This window comes from Triticum urartu, chromosome 6, assembly GCF_003073215.2.
Source record: "Triticum urartu cultivar G1812 chromosome 6, Tu2.1, whole genome shotgun sequence".
Lineage (NCBI taxonomy): Eukaryota > Viridiplantae > Streptophyta > Magnoliopsida > Poales > Poaceae > Triticum > Triticum urartu.
The window spans coordinates 95,321,703-95,345,594 of record NC_053027.1 but is presented as its reverse complement, the minus strand read 5'-3'; the positions used below and the strand labels follow the sequence as shown (position 1 = coordinate 95,345,594).

At 45.9% G+C, this 23,892-nt stretch overlaps 1 protein-coding gene across 1 annotated transcript in view; it reads left to right on the top strand.

Annotated features, from left to right (window-relative positions):
• Window positions 1-348: 348 nt before the first annotated feature.
• The window catches only part of LOC125516604, a 30,279-nt gene continuing 6,735 nt past the window's right edge, over window positions 349-23,892 (top strand). The window contains exons 1-2 of the mRNA XM_048681984.1: window positions 349-1,249; window positions 9,997-10,352. Of these exons, the coding sequence (XP_048537941.1) occupies window positions 349-1,249; window positions 9,997-10,352 (1,257 nt within the window). The remainder of the gene's footprint in view (window positions 1,250-9,996; window positions 10,353-23,892) is intronic.

Below are 23,892 nucleotides of genomic sequence, written 5' to 3'. Positions count from 1 at the left end.
TCCCGATTGGATCGGCGGCTCTGCCCTGTCTTCCGCTTCCGAGGCTCCCGTGATCGAAGCCAGCTTCACGTGACGAGGTGGCCGACCCGTTTTTCGCCTCCTGCTTCCAGGACGAATCCTGCTGCCGAGCTGCTCCTCTTCCTGCTCGCCTCCCGATCGGATCCCGCTGCCTAGCTGCTCGATTCTGCCCTCCAGATCGGATCGGGCTTCCACGCAGTCGTTGACCAAAAAAAGAAAGAAAAAAAGAAAAAAATGTCTGCTGCATCGGGCTATGTTGTTGTCCCTCGCTGTCCGTTGATCTTTGATGGTACTAACTACACCGAGTTCACTGGCTTCACGCGCATTCACATGCGTGGCATCCGTCTCTGGGGTGTTCTTTCTGGCGAGGTCTGCTGTCCGCCACGTCCAGTTCCTCCGGTGGCCCCTACTCCGCCGACTCCACCGATTCTTCCTACGGATGCTAATCAGGCCGCCAAGGATGCGGCTAAGCTTGCTGATGAGGCTGCTGCTCGTGCTTATGATGAGAGGGTTTTGGCTTATGAGGAGGCTCTTCAGACGTATCAGGGTGCTCTGTTTGTTTACACCCAGTGGCTTGATGATGATGCTCATGCTGCAATTGTTCTCACTGCTAGTGTTCTGCCTCAGTTTGCTTCTGAGTTTCTGGGTCTTCCTACTGTCTTTGAGATGTGGACCCATCTTCGTCAGCGCTATCAGCCCTCTGGTGATGCCTTATACCTTTCTGTGGTCCGTCAGGAGTATGCTCTTCAGCAGGGTGACTCTACTGTTGATGACTTCTATGCACAGAGTTCTGCTATCTGGCGCCAACTTGATTCTCTCCGCAGTGCTGGTTGTCGTACTTGCCCCTGTTGCCAGGCTGTCCAGGCCAATTTGGAGTTTCGTCGCGTCTACGAGTTCCTGTCTCGGCTCCGTAAGGAGTTTGAGCCCCGGCGTGCTCAGTTGTTTGCTCGTGGCCATATTTCTCTCATGGAGGCGCTTTCTGAGATTCGTGCTGAGGAGACTCGCTTATGTGGTGCTGGTTTGCTGGAGGTTCCCTCTGTACTCGCTACTCGGTCTTCTTCCACGCCACCTGCTGCACCGACTCCTTCTCGCTCGAGTGCTCCGCCGCTCTTGCCCACTCCTTCTGGAGGCTCAGGTCGCCCCCGTCCACATTGTGATTACTGCAACAATGATGGTCATATTGAGTCCCAGTGCTACACGAAGAGGAAACACCTGCGCAAGGCGCGATCATCTGCTGGGTAACATAGTAATTTCAAAATTTTCCTATGCACACGCAAGATCATGATGATGCATAGCAACGAGAGGGGAGAGTGTGATCTACGTACCCTCGTAGACCGACAGCGGAAGCGTTATGACAACGCGGTTGATGTAGTCGTACGTCTTCACGGCCCGACCGATCAAGTACCGAAACTACGGCACCTCCGAGTTCTAGCACACGTTCAGCTCGATGACGATCCCCGGACTCCGATCCAGCAAAGTGTCGGGGAAAAGTTCCGTCAGCACGACGGCGTGGTGACGATCTTGATGTTCTACTGTCGCAGTGCTTCGCCTAAGCACCACTATAATATTATCGAGGACTATGGTGGAAGGGGGCACCGCACACGGCTAAGAGAACAATCTTAGAGATCAACTTGTGTGTCTAGGCATGCCCTCTGCCCCCGTATATAAAGGAGCCAAGGGGGGGTGCGGCCGGCCATAGGAGGAGGCGCGCAGGAGGAGTCCTACTCCTACCGGGAGTAGGACTCCCCCCCTTTCCCTAGTTTTCTTTTGAGAGCCCCCCTTTCCCTAGTTGGATTAGGACTTGGGGAAGAAGGAAGAGAGGGAAGAAAGGAAAGGGGGGGCGCCGCCCCCCCCTCCTTGTCCAATTCAGACTTGGGGGGGAGGGGCGCGCGGCAGCCCCTAGGCCTCCTCTCCTCTTCCTCCACTAGGCCCATTAAGGCCCATTAGGTTACCGGGGGGTTCTGGTAACCTCCCGATACTCAGGTAAAATGCCGATTTCACCCGGAACACTTCCGATGTCCAAATATAGGCTTCCAATATATCAATCTTTATGTCTCGACCATTTCGAGACTCCTCGTCATGTCCGTGATCATATCCGGGACTCCAAACTAACTTCGGTATATCAAAATATATAAACTCATAATGAAACTGTCATCGTAACGTTAAGCGTGCGGACCCTACGGGTTCGAGAACAATGTAGACATGACCGAGACATGTCTCCGGTCAATAACCAATAGCGGAACCTGGATGCTCATATTGGCTCCCACTATTCTACGAAGACCTTTTATCGGTCAGATCGCATAACAACATACTTTGTTACCTTTGTCATCGGTATGTTACTTGCCCGAGATTCGATCGTCGGTATCTCAATACCTAGTTCAATCTCGTTACCGGCAAGTCTCTTTACTCGTTTCGTAATACATCATCTCACAACTAACTTCATTAGTTGCAATGCTTGCAAGGATTATGTGATGTGCATTACCGAGAGGGCCCAGAGATACCTCTCCGACAATCGGAGTGACAAATCCTAATCTCGAAATACGCCAACCCAACATGTACCTTTGGAGACACCTGTAGAGCTCCTTTATAATCATCCAGTTACGTTGTGACATTTGGTAGCACACAAAGTGTTCCTCCGGCAAACGGGAGTTGCATAATCTCATAGTCATACGAACATGTATAAGTCATGAAGAAAGCAATAGCAACATACTAAACGATCGGGTGCTAAGCTAATGGAATGGGTCATGTCAATCACATCATTCTCCTAATAATGTGATCCCGTTAATCAAATGACAACACATGTCTATGGTTAGGAAACATAACCATCTTTGATTAACGAGCTAGTCAAGTAGAGGCATACTAGTGACGTTTAGTTTGTCTATGTATTCACACAAGTATTATGTTTCCGGATAATACAATTCTAGCATGAACAATAAACATTTATCATGATATAAGAAAATAAAATAATAACTTTATTATTGCCTCTAGGGCATATTTCCTTCAGTCTCCCACTTGCACTAGAGTCAATAATCTAGATTACACAGTAATGATTCTAACACCCATGGAGCTTTGGTGCTGATCATGTTTTGCTCGTGGAAGAGGCTTAGTCAATGGGTCTGCTACATTCAGATCCGTATGTATCTTACAAATCTCTATGTATCCGGATGGAATTGAAGCGTCTCTTGATGTGCTTGGTTCTCTTGTGAAATCTGGATTCCTTTGCCAAGGCAATTGCACCAGTATTGTCACAAAAGATTTTCATTGGACCCGATGCACTAGGTATGACACCTAGATCGGATATGAACTCCTTCATCCAGACTCCTTCGTTTGCTGCTTCTGAAGCAGCTATGTACTCCGCTTCACATGTAGATCCTGCCACAACGCTTTGTTTAGAACTGCACCAACTGACAGCTCCACCGTTTAATGTAAACACGTATCCGGTTTGCGATTTAGAATCATCCGGATCAGTGTCAAAGCTTGCATCAACATAACCATTTACGATGAGCTCTTTGTCACCTCCATATATGAGAAACATATCCTTAGTCCTTTTCAGGTATTTCAGGATGTTCTTGACCGCTGTCCAGTGATCCACTCCTGGATTACTTTGGTACCTCCCTGCTAGACTTATAGCAAGACACACATCAGGTCTGGTACACAACATTGCATACATGATAGAGCCTATGGCTGAAGCATAGGGAACATCTTTCATTTTCTCTCTATCTTCTGCATTGGTCGGGCATTGAGTCTTACTCAATTTCACACCTTGTAACACGGGCAAGAATCCTTTCTTTGCTTGATCCATTTTGAACTTCTTCAAAACTTTGTCAACGTATGTGCTTTGTGAAAGTCCAATTAAGCGTCTTGATCTATCTCTATAGATCTTAATGCCCAATATGTAAGCAGCTTCACCGAGGTCTTTCATTGAAAAACTCATATTCAAGTATCCCTTTATGCTATCCAGAAATTCTATATCATTTCCGATTAGTAATATGTCATCTACATATAATATCAGAAACGCTACAGAGCTCCCACTCACTTTCTTGTAAATACAGGCTTCTCCAAAAGTTTGTACAAAACCAAATGCTTTGATCACACTATCAAAGCGTTTATTCCAACTCCGAGAGGCTTGCACCAGTCCATAAATGGATCACTGGAGCTTGCACACTTTGTTAGCTCCCTTGGGATCGACAAAACCTTCCGGCTGCATCATATACAACTCTTCTTCCAGAAATCCATTCAGGAATGCAGTTTTGACATCCATCTGCCAAATTTCATAATCATAAAATGCGGCAATTGCTAACATGATTCGGACAGACTTAAGCATCGCTACGGGTGAGAAGGTCTCATCGTAGTCAATCCCTTGAACTTGTCGAAAACCTTTTGCGACAAGTCGAGCTTTGTAGACAGTAACATTACCGTCAGCGTCAGTCTTCTTCTTGAAGATCCATTTATTCTCAATTGCTTGCCGATCTTTGGGCAAGTCAACCAAAGTCCACACTTTGTTCTCATACATGGATCCCATCTCAGATTTCATGGCTTCAAGCCATTTTGCAGAATCTGGGCTCACCACCGCTTCTCCATAGTTCGTAGGTTCATCATGATCTAGTAGCATGACTTCCAGAACAGGATTACCGTACCACTCTGGTGCGAATCTTACTGTGGTTGATCTACGAGGTTCAGTAGTATCTTGTTCTGAAGTTTCATGATAATCATCATTAGCTTCCTCACTAATTGGTGTAGGTGTCACAGAAACCGGTTTCTGTGATGTACTACTTTCCAATAAGGGAGCAGGTACAGTTACCTCATCAAGTTCTACTTTCCTCCCACTCACTTCTTTCGAGAGAAACTCCTTCTCTAGAAAGTTTCCGAATTTAGCAACAAAAGTCTTGCCTTCGGATCTGTGATACAAGGTGTATCCAATAGTTTCCTTTGGATATCCTATGAAGACACATTTCTCCGATTTGGGTTCAAGCTTATCAGGTTGAAGCTTTTTCACATAAGCATCGCAGCCCCAAACTTTCAGAAACGACAACTTTGGTTTCTTGCCAAACCACAGTTCATAAGGCGTCGTCTCAACGGATTTTGATGGTGCCCTATTTAACGTGAATGCGGACGTCTCTAAAGCATAACCCCAAAACGATAGCGGTAAATTAGTAAGAGACATCATAGATCGCACCATATCTAGTAAAGTACGATTACGACGTTCGGACACACCATTACGCTGTGGTGTTCCGGGTGGCGTGAGTTGCGAAACTATTCCGCATTGTTTCAAATGTACACCAAACTCGTAACTCAAATATTCTCCTCCACGATCAGATCATAGGAATTTTATTTTCTTGTTACGATGATTTTCAACTTCACTCTGAAATTCTTTGAACTTTTCAAATGTTTCAGACTTATGTTTCATTAAGTAGATATACCCATATCTGCTTAAGTCATCTGTGAAGGTGAGAAAATAACGATATCCGCCACGAGCCTCAACATTCATCGGACCACATACATCTGTATGTATGATTTCCAACAAATCTGTTGCTCTCTCCATAGTACCGGAGAACGGTGTTTTTGTCATCTTACCCATAAGGCACGGTTCGCAAGTACCAAGTGATTCATAATCAAGTGGTTCCAAAAGTCCATCAGTATGGAGTTTCTTCATGCGCTTTATACCAATATGACCTAAACGGCAGTGCCATAAATAAGTTGCACCATCATTATCAACTCTGCATCTTTTGGCTTCAACGTTATGAATGTGTGTGTCACTACTATCGAGATTTAATAAGAATAGACCATTCTTCATGGGTTCATGACCATAAAAGATTTTACTCATATAAATAGAACAACCATTATTCTCTGATTTAAATGAATAACCGTCTCGCATCAAACAAGATCCAGATATAATGTTCATGCTCAACGCTGGCACCAAATAACAATTATTTAGGTCTAATACTAATCCCGAAGGTAGATGTAGAGGTAGCGTGCCGACCACGATCACATCGACTTTGGAACCATTTCCCACGCGCATCGTCACCTCGTCCTTAGCCAATCTTCGCTTAATCCGTAGTCCCTGTTTCGAGTTGCAAATGTTAGCAACAGAACCAGTATCAAATACCCAGGTGCTACTGCGAGCATTAATAAGGTACACATCAATAACATGTATATCACATATACCTTTGTTCACCTTGCCATCCTTCTTATCCGCCAAATACTTGGGGCAGTTCCGCTTCCAGTGACCAGTCTGCTTGCAGTAGAAGCACTCAGTTTCAGGCTTAGGTCCAGATTTGGGTATCTTCTCTTGAGCAGCAACTTGCTTGCTGTTCTTTTTGAAGTTCCCCTTCTTCTTCCCTTTGCCCTTTTTCTTGAAACTAGTGGTCTTGTTGACCATCAACACTTGATGCTCCTTCTTGATTTCTACCTCCGTAGCTTTCAGCATTGCGAAGAGCTCGGGAATAGTCTTATTCATCCCTTGCATATTATAGTTCATCACGAAGCTCTTGTAGCTAGGTGGCAGTGATTGGAGAATTCTGTCAATGACGCAATCATCTGGAAGATTAACTCCCAATTGAATCAAGTGATTATTATACCCAGACATTTTGAGTATATGCTCACTGACAGAACTGTTCTCCTCCATCTTGCAGCTATAGAACTTATTGGAGACTTCATATCTCTCAATCCGGGCATTTGCTTGAAATATTAACTTCAACTCCTGGAACATCTCATATGCTCCATGACGTTCAAAACGTCGTTGAAGTCCCGATTCTAAGCCGTAAAGCATGGCACACTGAACTATCGAGTAGTCATCAGCTTTGCTCTGCCAGACGTTCATAACATCTGGTGTTGCTCCAGCAGCAGGCCTGGCACCCAGCGGTGCTTCCAGGACGTAATTCTTCTGAGCAGCAATGAGGATAATCCTCAAGTTACGGACCCAGTCCGTGTAATTGCTACCATCATCTTTCAACTTTGCTTTCTCAAGGAACACATTAAAATTCAACGGAACAACAGCACGGGCCATCTATCTACAATCAAACATAAACAAGCAAGATACTATCAGGTACTAAGTTCATGATAAATTTAAGTTCAATTAATCATATTAGTAAAGAACTCCCACTTAGATAGACATCCCTCTAATCCTCTAAGTGATCACGTGATCCAAATCAACTAAACCATGTCCAATCATCACGTGAGATGGAGTAGTTTCATTGGTGAACATCACTATGTTGATCATATCTACTATATGATGCACGCTCGACCTTTCGGTCTCCGTGTTCCGAGGCCATATCTGTATATGCTTGGCTCGTCAAGTATAACCTGAGTATTCCGCGTGTGCAACTATTTTGCACCCATTGTATTTGAACGTAGAGCCTATCACACCTGATCATCACGTGGTGTCTCAGCACGAAGAACTTTCGCAACGGTTCATACTCAGGGAGAACACTTCTTGATAATTAGTGAGAGACCATCTTAAAATGCTACCGTCAATCAAAGCAAGATAAGATGTATAAAAGATAAACATCGCATGCAATCAATATAAGTGATATGATATGGCCATCATCATCTTGTGCTTGTGATTCCCATCTTTGAAGCACCGTCATGATCACCATCGTCACCGGCGCGACACCTTGATCATCATCGTAGCATCGTTGTCGTCTTGCCAATCTTATGCTTCCACGACTATCGCTACCGCTTAGTGATAAAGTAAAGCATTATAGCGCAATTGCATTGCATACAATAAAGCGACAACCATATGGCTCCTGCCAGTTGCCGATAACTTAGTTACAAAACATGATCATCTCATACAATAAAATTTAGCATCATGTCTTGACCATATCACATCACAACATGCCCTGCAAAAACAAGTTAGACGTCCTCTACTTTGTTGTTGCAAGTTTTACGTGGCTGCTACGGGCTTAGCAAGAACCGTTCTTACCTACGCATCAAAACCACAACGATAGTTTGTTAAGTTGGTGTTGTTTTAACCTTCGCAAGGACCGGGCGTAGCCACACTTGGTTCAACTAAAGTTGGAGAAACTGACACCCACTAGCCACCTTTGTGCAAAGCACGTCGGGAGAACCGGTCTCGCGTAAGCGTACGCGTAATGTCGGTCCGGGCCACTTCGTCCAACAATACCGCCGAACCAAAGTATGACATGCTGGTAAGCAGTATGACTTATATCGCCCACAACTCACTTGTGTTCTACTCGTGCATATAACATCAACGCATAAAACCTAGGCTCTGATACCACTGCTGGGTAACGTAGTAATTTCAAAATTTTCCTACGCACATGCAAGATCATGGTGATGCATAGCAACGAGAGGGGAGAATGTGATCTACGTACCCTCGTAGACCGATAGCGGAAGCGTTATTACAACACGGTTGATGTAGTCGTACGTCTTCACGGCCGGACTGATCAAGCACCGAAACTACGGCACCTCCGAGTTCTAGCACACGTTTAGCTCGATGACGATCCCCGGACTCCAATCCAGCAAAGTGTCGGGGAAGAGTTCCGTCAGCACGACGGCGTGGTGACGATCTTGATGTTCTACTGTCGCAGTGCTTCGCCTAAGCACCACTACAATATTATCGAGGACTATGGTGTAAGGGGGCACCGCACACGGCTAAGAGAACGATCTTAGAGATCAACTTATGTGTCTAGGGGTGCCCCTGCCCCCGTATATAAAGGAGCCAAGGGGGGGTGCGGCCGGCCATAGGAGGAGGCGCGCAGGAGGAGTCCTACTCCTACCGGGAGTAGGACTCCCCCCTTTCCCTAATTGGATTAGGACTTGGGGAAGAAGGAAGAGAGGGAAGAAAGGAAAGGGGGGGCGCCGCCCCCCTCCTTGTCCAATTCGTACTTGGGGGAGGGGCGCGCGGCAGCCCCTAGGCCTCCTCTCCTCTTCCTCCACTAGGCCCATTAAGGCCCATTAGGTTACCGGGGGGTTCCGGTAACCTCCCGGTACTCCGGTAAAATGCCGATTTCACCCGGAACACTTCCGATGTCCAAACATGGGCTTCCAATATATCAATCTTTATGTCTCGACCATTTCAAGACTCCTCGTCATGTCCGTGATCACATCCGGGACTCCGAACTAACTTTGGTACATCAAAATATAAAAACTCATAATGAAACTATCATCGTAACGTTAAGCGTGCGGACCCTACGGGTTTGAGAACAATGTAGACATGACTGAGACATGTCTCCGGTCAATAACCAATAGCGGAACCTGGATGCTCATATTGGCTCCCACATATTCTATGAAGATCTTTTATCGGTCAGACCGCATAACAACATACTTTGTTCGCTTTGTCATCGGTATGTTACTTGCCCGAGATTCGATCGTCGGTATCTCAATACCTAGTTCAATCTCGTTACCGGCTAGTCTCTTTACTCGTTTCGTAATACATCATCTCACAACTAACTTCATTAGTTGCAATGCTTGCAAGGCTTATGTGATGTGCATTACCGAGAGGGCCCAGAGATACCTCTCCGACAATCGGAGTGACAAATCCTAATCTCGAAATACGCCAACCCAACATGTACCTTTGGAGACACCTGTAGAGCTCCTTTATAATCACCCAGTTACGTTGTGACGTTTGGTAGCACACAAAGTGTTCCTCCGGCAAACGGGAGTTGCATAATCTCATAGTCATACGAACATGTATAAGTCATGAAGAAAGCAATAGCAACATACTAAACGATCGGGTGCTAAGCTAATGGAATGGGTCATGTCAATCACATCATTCTCCTAATAATGTGATCCCGTTAATCAAATGACAACACATGTCTATGGTTAGGAAACATAAACATCTTTGATTAACGAGCTAGTCAAGTAGAGGCATACTAGTGACGTTTAGTTTGTCTATGTATTCACACAAGTATTATGTTTCTGGATAATACAATTCTAGCATGAACAATAAACATTTATCATGATATAAGGAAATAAAATAATAACTTTATTATTGCCTCTAGGGCATATTTCCTTCATCATCCTCTTCAGGGACTTCGTCATCTACCTCGACAGCTTCAGCCATTGCTTTGACTGAGCAGGATATTCTGAGACTTAAGCGTCTGCTCGCGGCTTCAGGTTCTTCCTCGACGGGTACTGCTGGTTCTGTGGCTGATGCTTCCTGCACTGAGCAACCGCCCTCTACACAGTCAGGTACATCCCCACGGGTTCTGGACTCTGGAGCTTCTTTTCATATGTCTTCTCATTCTTCCACTTTGTCCTCTCTTCAATTGCTGGATTCTCCTGTTCATGTCTTCACTGCTGATGGTACTCCACTTTCTGTTGCTAGTAGGGGAAATCTTACCACTCGTTCTTATTCTGTTCCTGATGTTGCTCATGTTCCTCGACTTACCATGAATCTGTTTTCTGCTGGTCAACTTACCGATTCTGGTTGTCGCGTCATCATTGGCGTTGACTCTTGTTCTGTCCAAGACCATCGCACGCACACTCTGGTTGGGGCTGGCCCTCGCCGCCGTGATTCTCAGGGTCTTTGGGAGTTGGACTGGCTTCATGTTCCTTCCGCTGCCACCACCATCGCCAGTACCTCCACTTCAGTCGCCTCCGTTACTGGTTCCTTCAAGCAGTGGCATCATCGACTTGGTCATCTGTGTGGTTCTTGGTTGTCGTCTTTAGTTCGTCGAGGTCTTTTGGGGTCTGTCTCAGGAGATGTCTCTTTAGAGTGTCAGGGTTGTCATCTTGGCAAGCAGATTCAGTTACCATATTCACATAGTGAGTCAATGTCTAAGCGTCCTTTCGATTTAGTCCATTCTGATGTATGGGGTCCGGCTCCTTTCGCTTTGAAAGGTGGTCATAAACAGTATATTATTTTCATAGATGATTTCTCTCGTTACACATGGATTTATTTCATGACTTCTCGTAGTGAGGTGTTGTCTATTTATAAGCGTTTTGCTGCCATGGTTCATACTCAGTTCTCTTCACCCATTCGTGTTTTTCATGCTGACTCCGCTGGCGAGTATATTGTTGGGGATCGTAAAAGAAATTTAAAATTTTCTATGCATCACCGAGATCAATATATGGAGTAATCTAGCAACGAGGGGAAGGGGAGTGCATCTACATACCCTTGTAGATCGCTAAGCAGAAGCGTTGCAAGAACGCGGATGAAGGAGTCGTACTCGCAGCGATTCAGATCGCGGTTGATTCCGATCTAAGCGCCGAACAACGGCGTCTCCGCGTTCAACACACGTGCAGCCCGGTGACGTCTCCCACGCCTTGATCCAGCAAGGGGAGAAGGAGAGGTTGGGGAAGACTCCATCCAGCAGCAGCACGACGGCGTGGTGGTGAAGGAGGAGCGTGGCAATCCTGCAGGGCTTCGCCAAGCACCGCGGGAGAGGAGGAGGACTTGGGAGAGGGGGAGGGCTGCGCCAGAACTTGGGTGCGGCTGCCCTCCCACCCCCCACATATATATAGGGGCAAGGGAGAGGGGGGCCGGCCCCCTCAGATCCAATCTGAGGAGGGGGCGGCGGCCAGGGGGGTTGCCTTGCCCCCTAAGGCAAGGGGGCGCCCCCCTTTAGGGTTCCCCCTAAACCCTAGGCGCATGGGCCCTAGGGGGAGGCGCCCAGCCCACTAAGGGGCTGGTACATCTCCACACACAGCCCATAGGGCCCTCTGGGGGAGGTGGACCCTCCCGGTGGACCCCCGGAACCCCTTTGGTGGTCCCGGTACAATACCGGTAACCCCCCGAATTATTCCGGTGACCGTATGATGACTTCCCATATATAAATCTTTACCTCCGAACCATTCCGGAACTCCTCGTGACGTCCGAGATCTCATCCGGGACTCCGAATAACATTTGGTAACCACGTACATCTATTCCCTATAACCCTAGCGTCATCGAACCTTAAGTGTGTAGACCCTACGGGCTCGGGAGTCATGCAGACATGGCCGAGACAACTCTCCGGTCAATAACCAACAGCGGGATCTGGATACCCATGTTGGTTCCCACATGCTCCACGATGATCTCATCGGATGAACCACGATGTCAAGGATTCAATCAATCCCGTATACAATTCCCTTTGTCTATCGGTATGATACTTGCCCGAGATTCGATCGTCGGTATCCTGATACCTTGTTCAATCTCGTTACTGGCAAGTCTCTTTACTTGTTCCATAACACATCATCCCGTGATCAACTCCTTGGTCACATTGTGCACATTATGATGATGCCTTACCGAGTGGGCCCAGAGATACCTCTCCGTTACACGGAGTGACAAATCCCAGTCTCGATTCGTCCCAACCCGACAGACACTTTCGGAGATACCCGTAGTGCACCTTTATAGCCACCCAATTACGTTGTGATGTTTGGCACACCCAAAGCACTCCTACGGTATCCGGGAGTTGCACAATCTCATGGTCTAAGGAAATGATACTTGACATTAGAAAAGCTTTAGCATACGAACTACACGATCTTGTGCTAGGCTTAGGATTGGGTCTTGTCCATCACATCATTCTCATAATGATGTGATCCCGTTATCAACGACATCCAATGTCCATGGTCAGGAAACCGTAACCATCTATTGATCAACGAGCTAGTCAACTAGAGGCTTACTAGGGACATGGTATTATCTATGTATCCACACATGTATCTGAGTTTCCTATCAATACAATTCTAGCATGGATAATAAACGATTATCATGAACAAGGAAATATAATAATAACCAATTTATTATTGCCTCTAGGGCATATTTCCAACAGTCTCCCACTTGCACTAGAGTCAATAATCTAGTTCACATCGCCATGTGATTAACACTCACAGGTCACATCGCCATGTGACCAACATCCAAAGAGTTTACTAGACTCAATAATCTAGTTCACATCAGTATGTGATTAACACTCAATGAGTTCTGGGTCTGATCATGTTATGCTTGTGAGAGAGGTTGTAGTCAACGGGTCTGCAATATTCAGATCCCTATGTATTTCGCAAAACTTTGTCATATCGTAGATGCTGCTACCACGTTCCACTTGGAGCTATTCCAAATTGTTGCTCCATTATACGTATCCGGTATCTCTACTCAGAGCTATCCGGATAGGTGTTAAGCTTGCATCGACGTAACTCTTTACGTCAAACTCTTTATCACCTCCATAACCGAGAAACACTTCCTTATTCCTCTAAGGATAATTTTGACCGCTATCTGGTGATCCACTCCTAGATCACCTTTGTACCCTCTTGCCAGACATGTGGCAAGGCACACATCTGGTGCGGTACTCAGCATGGCATACCGTATAGAGCCTATGACAAAAGCATAGGGGATGACCTTCGTCCTTCCTCTTTCTTCTGCCGTGGTCAATCTTTGAGTCTTACTCAACTTCACACCTTACAACTCAGGTAAGAATCCCTTCTTTGACTGATCTATTTTGAACTCCTTCAAAAACATGTCAAGGTGTGCGTTCTTTGAAAGTATCATCAGTCGTCTTGATCTATCTCTATAGATCTTGATGCCCAATATGTAAGCAGCTTTATCCAGGTCTTCCTTTGAAAATCACTCTTTAAACAACCGTTTATGCTTTCCATAAATTCTACATTATTTCGAATCAACAATATGTCATCCACATATACTTATCAGAAATGTTGTAGTGCTCCCACTCACTTTCTTGTAAATACAAGTTTCTAGCAAACATTGTATAAACCTAAAAGCTTTGATCACTTCATCAAAGCATATATTCCGACTCCGAGATGCTTGCTCTAGTCAATAGAAGGATTCCTGGAGCCAGCATACCTTTTAGCATCCTTAGGATCGACAAAACCTTTTATTGTATCACATACAACTTTTTCTTATGAAAACTGGTAAGAAAACTTGTTTTGACATCCATCTGTCAGATTTCATAATCGAAAAATACAGCTAATGCTAACATGATTCTGACGGACTTAAACATCGCTACGGGTGAGAAAATCTCATCGTAGTCAACTCCTTGAACTTGTGAAAAGACTCTTTGCCACAAGTCGAGCTTCATAGACGGTAACATTACCGTCCACGTCTGTCTTCTTCTTAAAGATCCATTTATCTCAATGACTTGCCGATCATTGGGCAAGTCCACCAAAGTCCATGCTTTGTTCTGATACATGGATCCTATCTCGGATTTCATGGCTTCTAACCATTTGTCGGAATACGGGCCCACCATTGCTTCTCCATAGTTCGTAGGTTCATTGTTGTCCAACAACATGATATCTAAGACAGGATTACCGCACCACTCAGGAGTAGTACATATCCTTGTCGACCTATGAGGTTCGATAGCAACTTGATCCGAAGCTTCATGATCACTATCATTAACTTCCTCTTCAACAGACGTAGGTGTTGGAGAACGTTGCAGAAAACAAAAAATTTCCTACGGTTTCACCAAGATCCATCTATGAGTTCATCTAGCAACGAGTGATCGGATTGCATCTACATACCTTTGTAGATCACGCGCGGAAGCGTTCAAGGACGGGGATGAGGAAGTCGTACTCGACGTGATCCAAATCACCGGAGATCCTAGCGCCGAACGGACGGCACCTCCGTGTTCAACACACGTACGGTCAGCGTAACGTCTCCTCCTTCTTGATCCAGCAAGGGGGAGGAGAGGTTGATGAAGATCCAGCAGCACGACGGCGTGGTGGTGGATGCAGGGCGTCACTGCAGCAGGGCTTCGCCGTTACACTGCGAGAGGGAGAGGTGTAGCAGGGGAGAGGGAGGCGCCAAGACTCAAAGGTGTGGCTGCCCCTCCCTCCCCCCTTTATATAGGCTCCCCTAGGGGGGCGCCGGCCCTAGGAGATGGGATCTCCTAGGGGGGCGGCGGCCAAGGGTGGAGTAGCCCCCAAGGCAAGTGGGCCCCCCCCCCCCCACCCTAGGGTTTCCAACCCTAGGCGCAGGGGGTGGGCCAAGGGGGGTGCACCAGCCCACTATGGGCTGGTTCCCCTCCCCACTTTAGCCCATGGGGCCCTCCGGGATGGGTGGCCCCACCCGGTGGACCCCCGGGACCCTTCCGGTGGTCCCGGTACAATACCGGTGACCCCGAAACTCTCCCGATGGCCGAAACTGCACTTCCTATATATAATTCTTCACCTCCGAACCATTCCGGAACTCCTCGTGACGTCCAGGATCTCATCCGGGACTCCAAACAACTTTCGGGTTACTGCATATTCATATCTCTACAACCCTAGCGTCACCGAACCTTAAGTGTGTAGACCCTACGGGTTCGGGAGACATGTAGACATGACCGAGACGACTCTCTGGTCAATAATCAACAGCGGGATCTGGATACCCATGTTGGCTCCCACATGCTCCTCGATGATCTCATCGGATGAACCATGATGTCGAGGATTCAAGCAACCCCGTATACAATTCCCTTTGTCAATCGGTACGTTACTTGCCCGAGATTCGATCGTCGGTATCCCAATACCTCGTTCAATCTCGTTACCGGCAAGTCACTTTACTCGTACTGTAATGCATGATCCCGTGAACAGACACTTGGTCACTTTGAGCTCATTATGATGATGCATTACCGAGTGGGCCCAGAGATACCTCTCCGTCATACGGAGTGACAAATCCTAGTCTTGATCCGTGTCAACCCAACAGACACTTTCGGAGATACCCGTAGTATACCTTTATAGTCACCCAGTTACGTTGTGACGTTTGGTATACCTAGAGCACTCCTACGGTATCCGGGAGTTGCACGATCTCATGGTCTAAGGAAAAGATACTTGACATTGGAAAAACTCTAGCAAACGAACTATACGATCTTGTGCTATTTTTAGGATTGGGTCTTGTCCATCACATCATTCTCCTAATGATGTGATCCCGTTATCAATGACATCCCCACGTCCATAGCCAGGAAACCATGACTATCTGTTGATCAACGAGCTAGTCAACTAGAGGCTCACTAGGGACACATTGTGGTCTATGTATTCACACATGTATTACGATTTTCGGATAATACAATTAAAGCATGAATAATAGACAATTATCATGAACAAGGAAATATAATAATCATTTTATTATTGCCTCTAGGGCATATTTCCAACAGTCTCCCACTTGCACTAGAGTCAATCATCTAGTTACATTGTGATGAATCGAACACCCATGGAATTCTGGTGTTGATCATGTTTTGCTCTAGGGAGAGGTTTAGTCAACGGATCTGCTACATTCAGGTCCGTATGTACTTTACAAATCTCTATGTCTCCATTTTGAACACTTTCACGAATGGAGTTGAAGCGACGCTTGATATGCCTGGTATTTCTGTGAAACCTGGGCTCCTTGGCAAGGGCAATAGCTCTAGTGTTGTCACAGAAGAGAGTCATCGGGCCCGACGCATTGGGTATGACTCCTAGGTCGGTAATGAACTCCTTCACCCAGACTGCTTCGTGTGCTGCCTCCGAGGCTGCCATGTACTCCGCTTCACATGTAGATCTCGCCACAACGCTTTGCTTGCAACTGCACCAGCTTACTGCCCCACCATTCAAAATATACACGTATCCGGTTTGTGACTTAGAGTCATCCAGATCTGTGTCGAAGCTAGCGTCGACGTAACCCTTTACGACGAGCTCTTCGTCACCTCCATAAACGAGAAATATTTCCTTAGTCCTTTTCAGGTACTTCAGGATATTCTTGACCGCTGTCCAGTGTTCCTTGCCGGGATTACTTTGGTACCTACCTACCAAACTTACGACAAGGTTTACATCAGGTCTGGTACACAACATGGCATACATAATAGAACCTATGGCTGAGGCATAGGGGATGCCACTCATCTCTTCTATATCTTCTGTCGTGGTCGGACATTGAGCTGAGCTCAATTTCACACCTTGCAACACAGGCAAGAACCCCTTCTTAGACTGATCCATATCGAACTTCTTCAATATCTTATCAAGGCATGTGCTTTGTGAAAGACCTATGAGGCGTCTTGATCTATCTCTATAGATCTTGATGCCTAATATATAAGCAGCTTCTCCAAGGTCCTTCATTGAAAAACTCTTATTCAAGTAGGCCTTAATGCTATCCAAAAGCTCTATATTATTTCCCATCAAAAGTATGTCATCTACATATAATATGAGAAATGCTACAGAGCTCCCACTCACTTTCTTGTAAACGCAGGCTTCTCCATAAGTCTGCATAAACCCAAACACTTTGATCATCTCATCAAAGCGAATGTTCCAACTCCGAGACGCTTACACCAGCCCATAAATCGAGCGTTGGAGCTTGCACACCTTGTCAGCATTCTTAGGATCGACAAAACCTTCCGGCTGCATCATATAAAGTTCTTCCTTAAGATAACCGTTAAGGAATGCCGTTTTGACGTCCATCTGCCATATCTCATAATCATAGTATGCGGCAATTGCTAACATGATTCGGATGGACTTTAGCTTTGCTACGGGAGAGAATGTCTCATCGTAGTCAACCCCTTGAACTTGTCCATAACCCTTAGCGACAAGCCTAGCTTTATAGATGGTCACATTACCATTCGCGTCTGTCTTCTTCTTAAAGATCCATTTATTTTCTATGGCTCGCCGATCATCGGGCAAGTCAGTCAAAGTCCATACTTCGTTTTCATACATGGATCCTATCTCGGATTTCATGGCTTCCAGCCATTTGTCGGAATCCGGGCCCGCCATCGCTTCTTCATAGTTCGAAGGTTCACCGTTGTCTAACAACATGATTTCCAAGACAGGGTTGCTGTACCACTCTGGTGCGGAACGTGTCCTTGTGGACCTTCGAAGTTCAGTAGGAGCTTGATCAGAAGTATCTTGATCATCATCATTAACTTCCTCTCTAATTGGTGCAGGCACCACAGGAACATTTTCCTGAGTTGCGCCACTTTCCGGTTCAAGAGGTAATACTTCATCAAGTTCTACTTTCCTCCCACTTACTTCTTTCGAGAGAAACTCCTCTAGAAAGGATCCATTCTTGGCAACAAAGATCTTGCCTTCGGATCTGAGGTAGAAGGTATACCCAATAGTTTCTTTAGGGTATCCTATGAAGACGCATTTTTCCGACTTGGGTTCGAGCTTTTCAGGTTGAAGTTTCTTGACATAAGCATCGCATCCCCAAACTTTTAGAAACGACAGCTTAGGCTTCTTCCCAAACCATAATTCATACGGTGTCGTCTCAACGGATTTCGACGGAGCCCTATTTAAAGTGAATGCGGCAGTCTCTAAAGCATAGCCCCAAAATGACAACGGTAAATCGGTAAGAGACATCATAGATCGCACCATATCTAATAGAGTGCGATTACGACGTTCGGACACACCATTACGCTGAGCTGTTCCAGGCGGCGTGAGTTGTGAAACTATTCCACATTTTCTTAAGTGTGTACCAAATTCGTGACTCAAGTATTCTCCTCCACGATCTGATCGCAAAAACTTGATTTTTCTGTCACGTTGATTCTCAACCTCACTCTGAAATTCCTTGAACTTTTCAAAGGTTTCAGACTTGTGTTTCATTAAGTAGATATACCCATATCTACTCAAGTCATCAGTGAGGGTGAGAACATAACGATAGCCACCACGAGCCTCAACACTCATTGGACCGCACACATCAGTATGTATGATTTCCAATAGGTTGGTTGCTCGCTCCATTGTTCCTGAGAACGGAGTCTTGGTCATCTTACCCATGAGGCATGGTTCGCACGGGTCAAATGATTCGTAATCAAGAGACTCTAAAAGTCCATCTGCATGGAGCTTCTTCATGCGTTTGACACCTATGTGACCAAGGCGGCAGTGCCACAAGTATGTGGGACTATCATTATCAACCTTACATCTTTTGGTATTCACACTATGAATATGTGTAGTATTACGCTCGAGATTCATTAAGAATAAACCATTCACCATAGGAGCATGACCATAAAACATATCTCTCATATAAATAGAACAACCATTATTCTCAGATTTAAATGAGTAGCCATCTCGAATTAAACGAGATCCTGATACAATGTTCATGCTCAAAGCTGGTACTAAATAACAATTATTGAGGTTTAAAACTAATCCCGTGGGTAAATGTAGAGGTAGCCTGCCGACGGCGATCACATCGACCTTGGAACCATTCCCGACGCGCATCGTCACCTCGTCCTTCGCCAGTCTCCTCTTATTCCGCAGCTCCTGCTTTGAGTTACAAATGTGAGCAACCGCACCGGTATCAAATACCCAGGAGCTACTACGAGTACTGGTAAGGTACACATCAATTACATGTATATCACATATACCTTTCGTTTTGCCGGCCTTCTTGTCCGCTAAGTATTTGGGGCAGTTCCGCTTCCAGTGACCACTTCCCTTGCAATAAAAACACTCAGTCTCGGGCTTGGGTCCATACTTTGGCTTCTTCCCGGCAGCTTGCTTACCGGGCGCGGCAACTCCCTTGCCGTCCTTCTTGAAGTTCTTCTTACCCTTGCCTTTCTTGAACTTAGTGGTTTTATTCACCATCAACACTTGATGGTCCTTTTTGACTTCTACCTCTGCTGATTTCAGCATTGCAAATACTTCAGGAATGGTCTTTTCCATCCCCTGCATATTGAAGTTCATCAAAAATCTCTTGTAGCTCGGTGGAAGCGACTGAAGGATTATGTCAATGACCGCGTCATCCGGGAGATTAACTCCCAGCTGAGTTAAGCGGTTATGTAATCCAGACATAGTGAGTATGTGCTCACTGACAGAACTATTTTCCTCCATCTTACAGCTGAAGAACTTGTCGGAGACTTCATATCTCTCGACCCGGGCATGAGCTTGGAAAACCATTTTCAGCTCTTCGAACATCTCATATGCTCCGTGTCGCTCAAAAAGCTTTTGGAGCCCCGGTTCTAAGCTGTAAAGCATGCCGCACTAAATGAGGGAGTAATCATCAGCACGTGTCTGCCAAGCGTTCATAACGTCTTGGTTCTATGGGACGGGTGCGTCACCTAGCGGTGCTAGTAGGACATAATCTTTCTTGGCAGCTATGAGGATGATCCTCAGGTTCCGGACCCAGTCCGTATAGTTGCTGCCATCGTCTTTCAGCTTGGTTTTCTCTAGGAACGCGTTGAAGTTGAGGACAACATTGGCCATTTGATCTACAAGACATATTGTAAATATTTTAGACTAAGTTCATGATAATTAAGTTCATCTAATCAAATTATATAATGAACACCCACTTAGATAGACATCCCTCCAGTCATCTAAGTATAACATGATCCGAGTCAACTAGGCCGTGTCCGATCATCACGTGAGACGGACTAGTCAACATCGGTGAACATCTTCATGTTGATCGTATCTTCTATACGACTCATGCTCGACCTTTCGGTCTTCTGTGTTTCGAGGCCATGTTTGTACATGCTAGGCTCGTCAAGTCAACCTAAGTTTTTGCATGTGTAAATCTGTCTTACACCCATTGTATGTGAACGTTGGAATCTATCACACCCGATCATCACGTGGTGCTTCGAAACAACGAACTGTCGCAACGGTGCACAGTTAGGGGGAACACTTTCTTGAAATTATTAGGAGGGATCATCTTATTTACTACCGCCGTTCTAAGTAAACAAGATGCGAAAACATGATAAACAGCACATGCAATCAAATAATAATAGTGACATGATATGGCCAATATCACATAGTTCCTTTGATCTCCATCTTGGGGCTCCATGATCATCTTGTCACCGGCATGACACCATGATCTCCATCATCGTGTCTCCATGAAGTTGCTCGCCAACTATTACTTCTACTACTATGGCTAACACGTTTAGCAATAAAGTAAAGTAATTTACATGGCGTTTCTCAATGACACGCAGGTCATACAAAAAATAAAGACAACTCCTATGGCTCCTACCGGTTGTCATACTCATCGACATGCAAGTCGTGATTCCTATTACAAGAACATGATCTCATACATCACATATATATCATTCATCATTCATCACAACTTTGGCCATATCACATCACCAAGTACTTGCTGCAAAAACAAGTTAGACATCCTCTAATTGTTGTTGCAAGTTTTACGTGGCTGCAAAAGGGTTCTAGCAAGAACGTTTTCTTACCTACGTAATAGCCACAACGTGATTTGTCAACTTCTATTTACCCTTCATAAGGACCCTTTTCATCAAATCCGCTCCAAATAAAGTGGGAGAGACAGACACCCGCTAGCCACCTTATGCAACTAGTGCATGTCAGTCGGTGGAACCAGTCTCACGTAAGCGTACGTGTAAGGTCGGTCCGGGCCGCTTCATCCCACAATACCGCTGAAGCAAGATAAGACTAGTAGCGGCAAGAAAGTTGACAACATCTACGCCCACAACAAATTGTGTTCTACTCGTGCAAGGAGAACTACGCATAGACCTAGCTCATGATGCCACTGTTGGAGAACGTTGCAAAAAACAAAAAATTTCCTACGGTTTCACCAAGATCCATCTATGAGTTCATCTAGCAACGAGTGATCGGATTGCATCTACATACCTTTGTAGATCACGCGCGGAAGCGTCCAAGGACGGAGATGAGGAAGTCGTACTCGACGTGATCCAAATCACTGGAGATCCTATCGCCGAACAGACGGCACCTCCGTGTTCAACACACGTACGGTCAGCGTAACTTCTCCTCCTTGATCCAGCAAGGGGGGAGGAGAGGTTGATGAAGATCCAGCAGCACGACGGCGTGGTGGTGGATGCAGGGCGTCACCGCAGCAGGGCTTCGCCGTTATATTGCGAGAGGGAGAGGTGTAGCAGGGGAGAGGGAGGCGCCAAGACTCAAAGGTGTGGCTGCCCCTCCCTCCCCCCCTTTATATAGGCTCCCCTAGGGGGGCGCCGGCCCTAGGAGATGGGATCTCCTAGGGGGCGGCGGCCAAGGGTGGAGTAGCCCCCAAGGCAAGTGGGGTGCCCCCCACCCTAGGGTTTCCAACCCTAGGCGCAGGGGGTGGGCCAAGGGGGGTGCACCAGCCCACTATGGGCTGGTTCCCCTCCCCACTTTAGCCCATGGGGCCCTCCGGGATGGGTGGCCCCACCCGGTGGACCCCCGGGACCCTTCCGGTGGTCCCGGTACAATACTGGTGACCCTGAAACTCTCCCGATGGCCGAAGCTGCACTTCCTATATATAATTATTCACCTCCGGACCATTCCGGAACTCCTCGTGACGTCCAGGATCTCATCCGGGACTCCGAACAACTTTCGGGTTACTGCATATTCATGTCTCTACAACCCTAGCGTCACCGAACCTTAAATGTGTAGACCCTACGGGTTCGGGAGACATGTAGACATGACCGAGATGACTCTCCAGTCAATAATCAACAGCGGGATCTGGATACCCATGTTGGCTCCCACATGCTCCTCGATGATCTCATCAGATGAACCATGATGTCGAGGATTCAAGCAACCCCGTATACAATTCCCTTTGTCAATCGGTATGTTACTTGCCCGAGATTCGATCGTCGGTATCCCAATACCTCGTTCAATCTCGTTACCGGCAAGTCACTTGACTCGTACCATAATGCATGATCCCGTGACCAGACACTTGGTCACTTTGAGCTCATTATGATGATGCATTATCGAGTGGGCCCAGAGATACCTCTCCGTCATACGGAGTGACAAATCCCAGTCTTGATCCGTGTCAACCCAACAGACACTTTCAGAGATACCCGTAGTATACCTTTATAGTCACCCAGTTACGTTGTGACGTTTGGTATACTGAGAGCACACCTACGGTATCCGGGAGTTGCATGATCTCATGGTCTAAGGAAAAGATACTTGACATTGGAAAAACTCTAGCAAACGAACTATACGATCTTGTGCTATGTTTAGGATTGGGTCTTGTCCATCACATCATTCTCCTAATGATGTGATCCCGTTATCAATGACATCCCCATGTCCATAGCCAGGAAACCATGACTATCTGTTGATCAACGAGCTAGTCAACTAGAGGCTCACTAGGGACACATTGTGGTCTATGTATTCACACATGTATTACGATTTCCGGATAATACAATTAAAGCATGAATAATAGACAATTATCATGAACAAGGAAATATAATAATCATTTTATTATTGCCTCTAGGGCATATTTCCAACAGTAGGTGCCACATAAAACATCTTTCTGTGTTGCATCACTCTCTGGTTGAAGTAAAGGTTCGACAACCTCATCAAGTTCTATCTTCCTCCCACTCAATTCTTTCGAGAGAAACTCCTTCTCGAGAAAGGACCCTTTCTTAGTGACAAACAATTTGCCCTCGGATCTGAGGTAGAAGGTATACCCAACTGTTACCTTTGGGTATCCTATGAAGATGTATTTGTCCGTTTTTTTGTTCCAGCCTTTCCGGCTGAAGCCTTAAGTATCGCAGCCCCAAACATTAAGAAACGACAACTTTGGTTTCTTGCCAAACCAATGTTCATACGACGTCGTCTCAACGGACTTATATGGTGTCCTATCTAAAGTGAATGCAGTTGTCTCTTAATGCATAACCTCAAAATAATAGCGGTAGATCGGTAAGAGACATCATAGATCGCACCATATCTCATAATGTTCGATTATGATGTCCGGACACACCATTACGCTGTGGTGTTCCAGGTGGCTTCAACTGCGAAACAATTCCACAATGTCTTAAGTGATTGCCAAACTCATAACTCAGAAAATCCCCCTTTGATCAGATCATAGGAACATGATCTTCTTGTTATGATGATTCTTAACTTCACTCTGAAATCGCTTGAACTTTTCAAACGTTTCATACTTGTGCTTCATTAAGTAAATATACCTATATCTACTCAAATCGTCAGTGAAGATGAGAAAATAGCGATATCCACCGCACGCTTCAATTCTCATTGGATCACACGCATCAGCATGTATGATTTCCAACAAGTCACTTGCCCGTTTCATTGTACCTGAAAACGGGGTCTTAGTCATCCTGCCCATGAGGCATGGCTCGCATGTGTCAAGCAATTCAAAATCAA